We start from the raw sequence: 14,034 nt of genomic DNA, 5'->3' as shown, positions 1-14,034 counted from the left end.
GTTTCAAACAAATTAATAGTAAAAGCTCTGTCAACTGTAAAATATAGTGATGTTAGATATGCCTCAGGCTTTTTAAGTATTGGAAAAACTGTCTGTTTTGTGACGGATGAGTTTTTTTGTTGTTGTTTTTTTATTTTTTACCTGATGATATGTTTTTATCCATTTACGGAATGGACTATTTTTTGTGTCTCAAAATAAAGAACGGAAAAACCTTTACTTAAAATGCCTTCATTGAGAGAGAAGTGGAACTAAAGTTGATTTCCTTGTTTGTGAGCAGAAATATGGCGATTAAAGCTGAGTTCCACTCGTCCCAAAAGGGATTCATCAGAGAAAACAACTTCGCCTCAGCCTTCTTCTTTCCATCCCTGTACTATCTTCAGGATTTTATTATGCCCTTGATGTTTTTCAAGAGACTTCTTTGTTACCTTCTTCTATATACCGTGCGTGTCAATGCATTCACACCTACCTGCTGCCAATGCTGAGCAAGCTCTGCACCGGTGAAACACAAATATGTAGCGTACACCCCTCAGTTAAATATAGGGAAAAATAACAAAACAATAATAGATGGTTGCACCATGCTAAAAGTAATGTACTCTGTCTTGACACAGTACAATACACAGAATTGTAGACATTCATCTCAAAATACCTGCACATACAAAACAGCAGGCTTTTTCAAAGCAGCACATAAGCTGAAATCAAACTTCAGTGTTTAATCACACTTTGGCCATGTAACATACAATTTCCAAATCACCAGCATACCTGACATAATAAGAAACAGTGTTAATTAAAGTAGTTTTAGATGGAATATTCTTAGCGGCATGTTTCTCCCAAGGGAGGTTGTTTTGACAACAGTGATGGCTGTAAACATTTTCTTTGCTAATTAGATTAAGTTTAATTGAGTTTTGATGGAATAGTAAATTAAGATAGACTTTCCTACAACTAGACATGTGCTCATGATATATTAATGCAGCTAGTATGTACTGTTGGGATCACTCTCTACAACAATCTGAAATTGTTGTGAACACACCAAAAAAAAAATCCTTCATCCATAACTGTATTTCCTCCTTTGCCTTCTCTCTTCCTTTACTTAAGTCCCGTCTGTCTCTTCTCCACCTTCCTCATGCACGCTCCTCTTCTTCCAGCCTCATTTAGGTGAGCCGCCCTTGTATGTTTAGCTCAGGAGGCCGTATTTGTAGACGATGTATGCACACTGACAGATGGAGCGTCTCGTCGGAATGTTTCACAGTTGCTAGGTGATGTGGAAACACCCGGTCGGTTAATAATACAGACAGGTTGATGAAAACAGAGGAAAACTGGGACAAGGTACCTCAAACTTTATACTGTGGGATGATTTATTTTGTTGTCTTTTGGTTGGAAACAGCATAAATTTATATCTTGGTTGAGGTGGTGAAACAGCCAGGACTCTTCTACTAGCAGTTTCAAAGTTTTTATCATTTGCTTTTCAAATTGCAGATTTGAAAAGCAAATCTAGAAATACCATTAGTCTAGAATAGATTCAGCAAATGCACAGCATAATCTCTAAACTGAATAAAAAAAAACAACTAATAAATATACTGACCCATTTACAGGTTCCTGTATATCACAATAAACTACAACATAATTGAAAAGCTAATGATTTTTAGTAATTACATTTAAAAACAGAAACATATGTATTCATTATATGCAAAGGGATCTGTAATTGTTTACATCTACTGTAATTAAAATTGTATATTGCATATTACCCATAAAAATGACTTTCAATACAGCCATGTTACAATGTGGCTGTGTTATGGCCAACAGTATCACGGGGACGACTGCTGATTTTACAGAGGTCCAGAAGATAGTCATTGACGACGTCCACAAGTAGGGTGAGGCACAAAAGGTCATTGCTAAAAAAAAAGCTGGTTGTTAACTGAGTGAATATTAATGGAAGATTCAGTGGAAGAAAGAAATGTACACAAGCAGCAGGGACAATGGCAGCAAAGGCCATTGAGTTATGATTCACAAGGTTTTTAATATTTTTGTGCTTTTTGTCACTCTTAAATGTTTCAGATCATCATAAAAAAATAAATAAAAAAAATACAAAGTGCATTGCTGAAGAAGCTTGTGATTCACAGAATGCTACATCCACGCGTAATAATGTAAAGTTGAGTGGAAACATATCTGTGGCAAAAACAGTGTTAACACACAGGAATGTAAAGCAAGGTCTGCAAGAGCTACCATACAGGCAATCTGTCCAGTACATCAGTTGTTGTATTCCTTCTGCTGAGCCACTCCAGAGCCAGAGACAACAGATTGTTTGTCGTCCAAAGTTAGATTTTCAGAAAAAAGTAAATTTGGCGTTTCATTTTGAAATCAAGGTCCCAGAGTGCTGTATCCAAGGCTGTTAATGGTAAGTAGATTGAAAAGAAAACGTGGTTAAAAAGGTGTACAATTAACAAGTGAGTTCTGTAGGCAACTCTTTTCATATTGTCAGACAAATCAAATGATTAATCATTTTAAAAACTCAGACAAGCAAAATATACTAAACACAAAAACTAGATGCATAGTTGTCAGGCACCAGAGCCACTTTAAGATCTTCTGAACGCTTTCTGCTTCATCTCTTTCCAACCTATCGGCATAAATTAAACACTTCTAAGCCTGTGGTCAGGATTGTAAGGAAGTGGACAGGCCAGTCAAAGCAAGAACTTCAGGCCTGCTTTGACTGCACGGATTGGGTTGCGTTTGAAGCTTCAACTACTGTTCTGAACAATCTTGCCAAAACTGTGACTTTATACATTAGTTTTTGTAAGGACATGTTTATGCAGACTAAGACCTTTCACATTTAAAAACAATAAATCACAGTTCATTTCACAACTGAGGAAGCTGCACCGGAACATGGAAGGAGGCCTACAGCAGCAGGGAAAGGGCCATGTAATAATCAGACTAGGAACAAACTGATTAAGTTGATCATGGCTGCCAAGAAGAGCTAAAGCAAGAAGCTAAACAACAACTTTTCAGCAGATAATCCAATATGGGTCTAGATCGGTCTACTCACTACAGCATCCCATCCTTCCACTTTGAGCAGAATCCTCATATTCTGCTAGTTTTCTCCAACTCTCCTAGCCTCCAGGTTTGAAACGCAGCTATTCACTCCTCCCCCTAACTCATCAATGTCTCACTCTAACACAGACCTCTGCATGCACCAACCACCGTACATTCCTCAGACCCCCCTACCTGGACTTAAGATCTGTGAGGAAGCTGTAAAAAGGCTCTATTTCATCAGAAGTCAAGGAGAGCCTGATAACTTGTGCTGACCTACTGGCCTCCAAATTTCAGGAGCATTGTTAAGTACCCTCGTGCTGCACTCCACCATCATCGCGGTCCCCAAGAAACACATGATCACAGGGTCAAATAACTACAGGCCTGTTGTCCTGACAACTATGGTCATGAAATCTTTTCATGACCACAGATGCTGAACCCCCCCAGCAATATGCTAACTGGGCAAACAGGTTGGCAGATGATGCCATCAATTTACGACTACAGTTCCTCCTACACCACCTCGACCACCCAGGGAGGTACGCCAAGATCCTGTTTGTGGACTTCACTTGCCCTTCAACACCATCAACCCAGACATCCTCCACCAGAAGCTCACCCAGATGACGCTGCCGGCCTCCACCTGGTTCCCCAGCTTCCTCACTGACTGGCAGCAGCAGCTTAGACTGGGAAGGATCTTCTCCTGCAAAAGAACCATCAGCACCACCGCCCCCAAAGACTGTGTCCTCTCCTCACTCCTCTTCTTTCTGTCCATAAATGACTGCAGCTCAGTGGCCTCTGTGTTTCACAGAAGACACTACTGTCATTGGTCTGATCCAGGACAATAACGAGTCACACACATGGTGTGGATTGGCTGGTCCACTTGTGCGGTCAGAACCACCTGGAGTTTAACCTGTTCAAGATTGTGGAGATGATGGTAGACTTCTGGAGAATACCCTCAACAAAACCATGTCTTCTGTGGGTCATTTCAGGGTCCAAGGAATCACTCTTTTTGGGACCTAAGAAGTTCTCACACTGTTTTGGAAGAAAGCCCAGCAGAGACTGTACTTCCTGCGGCAACTCAATAAGTACAACCCTTCACATAACCTGCTGGTCATCTTCTTCCATCACTTCCATATGTGGTACTATGGAAGTGGTCTCTGCATGTCGCATTTTATTAGGGTGACCAGCCGTCCCTGATTTCCGGGGACAGTCCCCATTTTCAATGACCTTGTCCCCGGAAATGCCCCCGGTTTCAGTGTATCATGATGCCGTTAAAAAGTTTAGCGCAACAAGAGGTATTTATCTGGTCTTGCCGCTGTCTCGACGTAGTAGAACATCTGAGCCCAATGTGCCCTCCCCGCCCCGTTGGCATTACAGATTAGACAGAGATTTAGATGAACTCGATATTCAGCCAAGCGCAGAGTTATGATTAAAAAGGTTTATTGAAGGGAATGAGTTTTTGCAGGTGAGGCAGGTGAACCAGACAGGACAGATGAGTAATGGCTGAAGGTGCAGGCTGGCAGGGATGAGCAGGAGAACAGAAGATGCAGGTAGTGACAAACCAGAACAGGCGATGTGGACCGGGGGAACCATCAGAATGGGCAGAGCTAGTGGTATATGCAGGCAGGTGAACAGGTGACCAGAGTTGACAGTAATTAGTGGCAGCAGGTGGAGATGATGTGGGCTAATTGACTGGTGGCTGAGGTGTGGACAGAGCTGACTGGGTGGTGACAGATGGCCATTGGCTGAGGAGAGTGGAAACTAATTAGTCCAGAACAAAGCAAACAAAAACCTAAATCATGACACAGAGGCCAATTTAAAGCCATCCAGATTAAGTGATTGATTAAGAAGTTTATATTTCACAGACTCTGGTCCAAACCTGACAACTTCTGTCTTGCCTGAATTTAAAAGCAGCATTTATCTGAAGAGTCCAGTAGGTTGAGTGCACATCAGAAAAGATGAGATCAGATGAGATGAAATGTTCTGGCAGTGACTGAAAGACTGAGGCAGGTATATGCAGGCAGGTGAACAGGTGACAGAGTTGACAGTAATTACTGGCAGCAGGTGGAGTTGATCTGGGCTTATTGACTGGTGGACAGTGGCTGGTGGCTGAGAGGTGACAGGCTGGCAGGATGGTGGCTGATTAAGAAAAGTCCAAAATAAACAAACAAAAACCTAAATCATGACAATTTTTTGTGTTTTATAGGAAGCACAACATTACTATTTGATGCAAGATAATGACTGGCTACCCCTTCTCTCTCTGCAGCTTCCTCATGGTCCTGGTGTGTCTTATCTTCAGTGTTCTTTCCACAATAGAACAATATGCAGAGTTTGCTACAGGAACACTCTTTTGGATGGTGAGTATTTTTATTTAGATAAAAAAAAATCTGAAACAAAATCTTTATACACTGTCACAGAACTACACGTGGAATTTAAATAATTTCTTACTTTCAGTAATCATAAATAGAAATTTATCCATGTTAAGTTTAGCATTAATCTTCCCCCTTATGTCTTAAGTACTTTTTAGCTGTTTAAATCCTTGTTTTTTGTGTTGAGGGTGGATTATTGATTACTTACAGCTTTGTTTAGATATAAGAAGTCACATTTTTCCAAAAAATACATTAAAGCAAGTTAAATTGTAAACAATTCCATATTTGACTGCACCCATGTGAGGATGTCTACTATCAGGCACTGTTATTATTTAATAAGACTTTTAAAATTTGTCTGTGTTGTTTTTAAAAATCCCTTAACATGGTATAGAGAAACAATGTTCTGTTTAATCAAAATTACAAAATTGGATTTTTTATTTTTTATTATTATTTACACCTTGGGGTTCCCTTCTTATATTTTGATGTTGTCTTTTGTGGATGTTGTTGTTTGTTTGTGTGAGGGGATTATTTTTGTACAATCCTTCTTTGTTTTTTTGTCTGTCTGGCAATATGGCAATAAGAATTGTTGTCTTAATGCCAGAAAGAGCCCAACAGATTTAATTCACACAAGTGGAGCATTATCGCTTTTGCCATAGTGCTCTGCTTGATTTATATATGTAAATTGTTTTATTATGTAGGGAATAATTCATGTTACGTGGACACTACATTGAGAAAGTAGAAGAGGAGAGAGAAATGAGAAGGAAAAAAGAGAAAAGGTGAAAGAAACAGGAGACAGAAGAGAGATTGATAAAACTTCATCAGTCTGCTTCATTACCTGCAAAGAGAGATGTAAAAATAACAGCACAACCAATAGAACTACAAATACAATACAGCACCACCTTGATACCATCACTGAAGTATATTTCCAGTATTAATCAATACGAAATGTATAAGGTGGTAGCCAAAGATAAAAATTGGTGAGTATGTAAATAGCCGGATCCAAGCACCTGTAGGTGTTTGTGAGCGTGCGCTTGTGTGTGTAAGGTTTATCCTTGGGGAAAATGCTCAATAGAGGTTGTGAAGAGCCAAAGACCCCCTCCCCCCCCCCCCCCCAGAGCACCGAGGCAGGCCCCAGGGGACCCATAGTAAAGTTGCCCAAGAGGGGCCAACACAGGAAATCCACAGCCTCCACCGAGGGAAGAGGGGAGACGCCCCCAGGAGCCGGCAGTCAGCTACGCTGAGGTGGAACCGGTCATGGGCCCCAGGGACCCGAGGCCCCGCGAAGCAGCCGCCAGTCGTGGGCGGGCACCCGCCTGGGCACCCATCCCCGGACACCGAGTACCACCAACAGGCCAATGCGCCTGCCAGCGGAGGGGGGCAGGACGAGGGGGGGGGGGGGGTGATGTGGAGACTTGGGGTGTCCTTGGGAGAGGGAGCAGTTCAAACCCAACCTGACAAATGGACAAAAAAAACATACAGTCTCAATCACTCACTCACTCCCAAAATTGGATTTTGACATGTTTTAAAATGAGCATTCTTCTGGTAAGGAGTTAAATGTACATAAATAGGTTAGAAGTTCAGCACAGGCTTATCAAATGTTCAAAAAGCTTTGAACTAAAGCTCAGCTTTCTGCTTAGAGGAGAAATTTCACAAATTAATAAACTTCAAATTAAAAAGAGTTGACATAGAGTAAAATTGTACAGTTTGATTGGTATGTAATAAAATGCAAAGCAATTAAATCAGGTCAAAGTAATCAAAGCAGATAGGAGCTGCAGTGAGTAACTGCAGTGCTGTTTTTTGTCCACTGGATGGCAATGTAAGATTTTAGTTTGAGGAGATTTTACCTGCCAGCCATCTTGATCAGTCCAGAGATATTACTAAGCCCAAAGGACTAATGACTTTTGGCTAATGCAAACAATCTGACACACACTGCTTGCGCTGCACTTATCCAAAGCCCCTAATAGTTACATGTCTTTTAAGGCTTTCATGATCACAGTTGTTATGTAGAATGATTTGGCTCCACACAGGCTGCGCCTGCTGATACTCGCTGGTTAGATTGACTTTTTTGTGGCTTAGTTGTCTATTAGGGCCCTTTAAGTGATGCAATAAATCGAGGTCCTACAACAGAGTGAAAAAAAATTATAGCCGCCGTTTGGAAACCCTACAAAGAGCTTGCATCATCCATCTCCTGCCAGCACACAGGGAATATAAATACACACGTAGCTTCTGAACTGAATGCATGCACACAGTGTGCACAGTCATACAAAAGCTGCACAAACACACGTAGCACCTCCAGCTAGAGCACAAAGTGGACACTGTGTTCTGTAAACTTTTGGCCAGTGACCTTTAAGGACCTATTATCGCAGTTTTTTTTTTTTTTTCGTTTTTTTTGGTCTCAGTCAGATACTCTTTAGGTTGAGACTCTTCTCAAATAATCATGTACTTTTTCTGTTGAAAGAAAAAATAAAAAATAAAGTCCGCACTCAACATTTTTTAGTTAGCAGTTTGCACACTTGAGTTATGTTTGCAGGCTTGCAAACAATTGATTTAGGTTTAATATTAATTGTGAGATAAGATATCTAGGTGTGTGTGTGTGTGTTTTTTAAACTTGTCCCTGTATGTGCAGTTTGTGTTTGTAGGGGTCTGAGTGTCCCGGTGGTGTAGGCTGGTGGTAGTAACTATACTTAGAAAGTTCAGGGTCAGCTCACATTGGTGAATCACAAGCTGCTTGTTTTGGATGGCAGAGGGGACATTAGGCCTTGAGGATATTTGGCCTTCGGGGCAGCTGCCAAAGTAAAGCAAGGCAGACTGGGCAGCAGGACACACACATACATGCACGCACTGTCGCACAAACTTCAGTTGCATATCTTGTTTGCTTTTCTATTCTGCATTTGCATTTGTAAAAACTACATGTGATCCGACTCTGCTGACTTATGCAGCTGTTTAACTTTTTCAAACGTCAACTTTTCGAAATGGCAACTTGAGTGGTAATTCGACAGAAACAAATAGCTTTACTTGCTGATTGCAATTTTATTAACTTAATATATGTTGATGATTTTATTTGTCTGTTTTTTAATGTGCTTTATAAAAAACAATAGTATATAATGGTTTGTAGAAAATTGAAAATTAGGTACATTTAAGTACATACAAGTTAAATAAAAAAAGGAAGTACTTTTTTTTTTTTAAATCACCACAGCCACAATGAGTAGTGCCTTGAACAATGTGCACATACTCTGATTTCATATTTGTTTTTGTTTATTTGAATGGGATATCTTGCCGAAAACCTTCCTATTACCCTGGGGTATAAATATGACATGCCGCTGATGTCCAGTTTTCTTAGCCAATGGCCAGTAGCTATCTACTGCTAAGCACAGTGAACAGGACGGTAGAGAAACCGCAACAAACAATTAGAGCTGCAGAGAGGATCATCACGTCTAAGCCTGCATCCATTCATGACCTGTTCAAGTCCAGGGTCAGAAAAAGGGCCGTTAAAGGGCTGTCTGTTCTACTCATCCTGGTCACAGGTTAGTCAGACTCTTCCCCTAGGCTGTGTCTCTGATGAACACTTTACAGTCAGGGTAGCCGCTTATTCTGCTGCGAATAAATAAATAATAGAAATGCCCCGTACATACTGCTCCTATTCTTAATTCTGTCCCCTGAAAATGTGGGATGCTTCTCCTCCAAAGAACCATGCTATAATGCATGCAATCATGAAGCTTTTGAAATTTAAAAGTAAACTCTGGTGTGCTGTTAACAGAACATCAAATATTGGCCATCACTTGGCCTCTTAAGAAGAAAATGGTCCAAAACATAAAACCATCTTTGTGCAAAGATGAATAGTCAAAGATCTGTACTCCAATTTTGTGAAATTGTCTGTTCTGTTGGCAAAAGGGAGTTAGGCAAAGTTTTTACTCCAGAATTTGAAAATAGACTATTAAAAACTTTTGTCTCATTAACTAGTTTACAAAAATAATTATTTCTTAACATGTTTCCCATTATCTATTGATTTTACGTACAGGTGTAAAACTATGCTGATGCTTTTTATGCATCTTTACTGTTAGGGCCAAGTGCTAAAGATGCTGCAGCAGCTCAGGCATGGTTTTCATTTATATACAGGAAATAACATTCACTGTTAATTGTCAGTGGAAAGCATGTCTTAACTAGACTAAATCATTCAGATTACATTATCCTCCATTAGGAGGGAGCATTAAAGATCATATTCTGCAGGTCAAAAGAAATCTGACAAATCTGTTTTTAAACCATAGGAAATTTATATGACTCTAAGAAAGTGGGCGCAAGTTCAGACATTTTTGTCACAAGAATTGGAAACATTAATAACAAGCCTATCCTGTTAAGGTTTCATGCATTTTATGAATCACACAGCGATACAACAAAACTCAGGTGGCTCTTTGTGTGTAATGTGTCAGTGTGTGCTTTTTGTCCTCTCTGTAGTGAGACACCATGCAATCTAATCACATTTCCACATGATGCTCCTCTAATGTGCTTCATCCTCCATACTGGCTTGACGAGATTATCGCTGCACAAACGGGCAGCTGTTTCCAGTGAACACGTAGTTGCCGGTTTCAGGCCCCCACCAAAACATAAAAAAAACAAAAAACATCCGGGTGACCCATTTTATGGAATTATTACGACTAATCTCTTCAAATTTCCCAAATTCATATGTACCTTTGACTTTCAGATTTCATCCATCTGTCATAAAGCTCAATAGGTCTGTGTGTTTTTTATTTATTTTTTATTTGACAGTGTGTATGTGGGAGGGGGTGCTTTAGCTACTTTGTCAGGCTAGAACTAACCTACTTCATCACTAATAGCATTATCAAATACAAATCTTTTTTGTGAAAATCCGAATGAATATGTTATTTAAAATGAATTTGAAACTGTGACATTAAAGTGTAATCTGTTGATACATTCAAGTTTCTGGTTTTGTTCCAGTCATCTGAATCCTACATTTCTGATTTGCTTGTTAACATTACTAAATGAAATCCAGTGCAACCTCAATTTTTCAGAAGTCACCTAATTAGCACAATAGATAATTTACAAACTTAGACATGTCTAAATAAAATACCAAGCTGTAAACATCTCACAGAGCACCACTCAATCATCTTAAAATGGAAACGGTGTGAAACAACTGCAAACCTACCAAAACATGGTCATCCACCTAAACCAACAAGTCAGGTAAGACAGGCATTATTCTGAGAAGCTGCCCGGAAGCCTATGGTAGCTCTGGAGGAGCTGTGAAGACTCACAGCTCAGATGTTCAGAATTTGTCCACAACTCTGGGTTTTGTGGAGGAGAGGCAAGAGGAAAGCCATCGTTCCATGAAGACCAACAGAAGTCCTGTGGCAGTTTTATGCAAGACAAGTAGGGAAGATATCACAAACGTGGAAGAAGGTGATCTGGTCAGATGAGGCCAAAAACTCAATGTTTTAACATCCACTCTAAAAGCTAAGTGTGGCAGAAAACTAATAATGAACGTTACGTTCAATTCAACATCCCTGCTGTGAGACGTGGGGGAGGCTGCCTCATGTGCATCATTTATTTAGGAGAAACAGGGAAGGTGCTCAGAATATATGTAGCTGTCGTACAAGGAAATGTTTTAGTGCAAAATTACGTGAAACGGAGGCATGCCACACCTTTCAGATTTTTATCTGCAAAGAAACTTGACACCCATGAATCATTTTACTTCCACTTTAAAAATATGCACCCATTACTGTTGATCAGTCGAATAAAATCCCAACGACTACATTAAAGTTTGTGGTGGCCCCGTCCCACAAAGGGTAATAATTTCAAGTTGTGTTAAAATTTAATACCGACGTAAGATTATTTGTCCCACACTGTAACACAGACTTTATTTCAGGAGGAAGACTGTTGTGATTGACAGGTCATTGTTTTGCAGCCTTGTGGTGCTGTGTTATTGCGGCAGGGCTAATGGTATTAAGTTTCATACAGGGGGTGGGCAGGGAACAGGCCGCTCAGGCAAGTGCAGCCAATAAGGAGGCCACCCACGTGGCCTAAGCCTCAAACAGACAGTATGGTGGCTAAATATTATGGAAAGGAAAATGATCTTCATCAGACATAGTTATTTAAGTAAGAAAGTCTTTTGCACAATGTTAAAATATATGCCCAATGGTGAATTAGAAAATAAAGTAAGGAAGCAGTAGATGATTGCCAACGTATCATCACCGCCCCTCGTTTCATGTCAATTAAAACCTGTAGAATCGTCTGAGACTAGACCTCTACCTCTTTTACCTGTTAGAAAGCTGTGTGATGCCATTTCTTCCTCGGGCTTCATTCACTTAGCCATTGACCCTGTCTCAATATAAGCTGTCATCAACCATGTTATCAAGCTCCATCTCTCCCTGAGGGTGGATGGGTGGTCCGGCTAAAACCAGACCACCTCAGTGTCTCTCTTCTTCTGCCTCACACACCTGTCATTGCTCCCTCATATCGCATTGTCAATCTTGGTGATTGATTCTAATGGCCGTAAGTCTCGATGCATGGCCTCGTTATCACTGCTTCCAGGGACGAACATGTTATCTGCTTCCACATCCCCTTGTCCTGTGTGCATGTTTTGCTGTTTTGTCTCTGAGGCTGTGGATTAAGGTAACCCTTGCTCTCCCCCTTTGCATTGTGCTTCGCAGGAGATCGTGCTGGTGCTGTTCTTTGGCACGGAGTATGTGGTCCGGCTGTGGTCGGCGGGCTGCCGCAGCAAATATGCGGGCATCAAAGGACGCCTCCGCTTTATCAGGAAGCCCATATCAATCATAGGTGCACCTGGCGTTCTCCTTTGTTCTCATTTAGTGCAAGTCACGATGTAAAGTTTGTTGTGTTTTTTATTTTACATTACAAATCTTTTGATCCTTATAGTAACGCCTTTTTGTCGTTCACCATTTAATTAAAACTCAGCCTGATTCAGTAGCTAGTTACTTTTTCCTCGTTTTTGTATCTCGTTTTCTCACAGATTTGATAGTCGTCATCGCCTCCGTCATTGTGCTCGGCGTGGGGTCAAATGGACAAGTGTTTGCCACATCCGCCATCAGGTAGCGTAGTGATTTCTTGAGCCCCAAGCTATTTGTTTAACACCTTGAACTGCCTTAGAGGATTGCGACAGAACAGGTGGTGCTGTGTGTTCCAGGGGCATTCGTTTCCTGCAGATCCTGCGCATGCTTCATGTGGATCGCCAGGGAGGAACATGGCGGCTGCTTGGATCTGTTGTCTTTATTCATCGACAGGTGGGTGAGGGGGAAAAAAAAACCTCCACATGGTCATCCAAATTTTATACTCTAACCCATGCGCTACTAAGTCACATTTACATTGCTGACAAATGTGTTTGTGACCCTTGAACTTTTAAACATTTTGTGGAGACATTCCAATGTAATTTTATGATAGACCAACAGAGGTAGCTCACAATGATTACAACTGCTTGCAAAGAAAAAATCATGAAAAATGTGGTGTGTACATATATTAAGTCCTGAGGCCAGCTTAGCTCATCTAGAGCTTTATCCCCGATCCTCTGCAGAATGCCACCTCACAGTCATGTTGTTGGACAGGCTTTGTGGACAGCAGCTTTCTAGGATTGTTATTCTGCTGGAAGGTGATCCTCCAGCCCATGTGGTACCAGTCTCTTTGGCCTACATTTAGCTCCATCAGTCTGACCAGCTTCCAGGTCCCTGCTGAACAAAAGCATCACCCCTAGCATGATGCAGCCACCGCCATGTTTCATGCATGGTATGGTGCGTTCAGGGTGATGTGCAGTGTTGGGCTAAATTCACACTGCAGGGAAATGCGACCCAAATCGATCTTTTTGAACATATGCGACCTATATCTGTCTTTCGAATATCTGTCAAAATCGGAATTGAGCATCAAGACCTGCAGTGTGAACATAGCCTCAGTTTGCTGCTACAAACTAAACCCGCTGCCTCTCAGCCAACCACAGCATCTACTCACACGTTTGCTGTGTCGCCTATATTGGTTGTGGCAAACTATAAATGGGACTCCTTTCTTCTTTTTTTAAAGTTAACACCTTTGAAAATCACACACTTCTTTTTTTTATCACCTTAAATGCAATAAAGCATGTGAGTCCATCATGAGTAAACATAAATAAGTAGAAGTGATATGAATACTTTTGCCAAGGACTGCGTGTAGATATATAAACAGTACCTTTTATACATAAGTCAGATTGAAGGTATAAGCAGAGTGTCTTCAGTGGGCTTTTTGTGGGGAAAAAAGTACTGGCATCTCTAGTGCTTGTACACAAAGTTAAAATCCCCATTAAATTTACTCCTCATGACATGACGGTGTGCGTGCACAAGCAAAAAAAATCTACAGCAGAGCTGGCTTTATAAGGAGAAGAAAAGAAGCAGTCAACCTTTTCCGCTCATATTTTTTTCTTTGTATTATTGTGCACTTGTTTTAGATTTGTCTCTCGCTGATACACAATAGGCTCATAGGATGTAACACTCTCCTTAATCCCTGGAGTACACAGTGTTCCTTTGGTTGAGTCAGACCTGAAATTCATGTCTTTCACACACAAGAGGCGCAGAATTTAACGTTGAAGAATGAAAGGAGGGGTCATTAAGTTACTTCTAAGAGTGAGTCTAATGTGATTCTTTGTCTTTTCTGCCTT

At 40.8% G+C, this 14,034-nt stretch overlaps 1 protein-coding gene across 3 annotated transcripts in view; it reads left to right on the top strand.

Annotated features, from left to right (window-relative positions):
* Nucleotides 1-14,034, top strand: part of kcnq1.2 (potassium voltage-gated channel, KQT-like subfamily, member 1.2) — a 95,940-nt gene that overhangs the window by 49,420 nt on the left and 32,486 nt on the right. For all 3 annotated transcript variants that reach the window (XM_036132489.1, XM_036132488.1, XM_036132490.1), the window contains exons 3-6: nt 5,285-5,375; nt 12,050-12,176; nt 12,370-12,448; nt 12,544-12,640. In XM_036132489.1, coding sequence (XP_035988382.1) covers nt 5,285-5,375; nt 12,050-12,176; nt 12,370-12,448; nt 12,544-12,640 — 394 coding nt within the window. The remainder of the gene's footprint in view (nt 1-5,284; nt 5,376-12,049; nt 12,177-12,369; nt 12,449-12,543; nt 12,641-14,034) is intronic.

Source organism: Fundulus heteroclitus, unplaced genomic scaffold (genome assembly GCF_011125445.2).
Source record: "Fundulus heteroclitus isolate FHET01 unplaced genomic scaffold, MU-UCD_Fhet_4.1 scaffold_52, whole genome shotgun sequence".
NCBI lineage: Eukaryota > Metazoa > Chordata > Actinopteri > Cyprinodontiformes > Fundulidae > Fundulus > Fundulus heteroclitus.
This window is presented reverse-complemented; position numbering and strand designations above follow the sequence as displayed.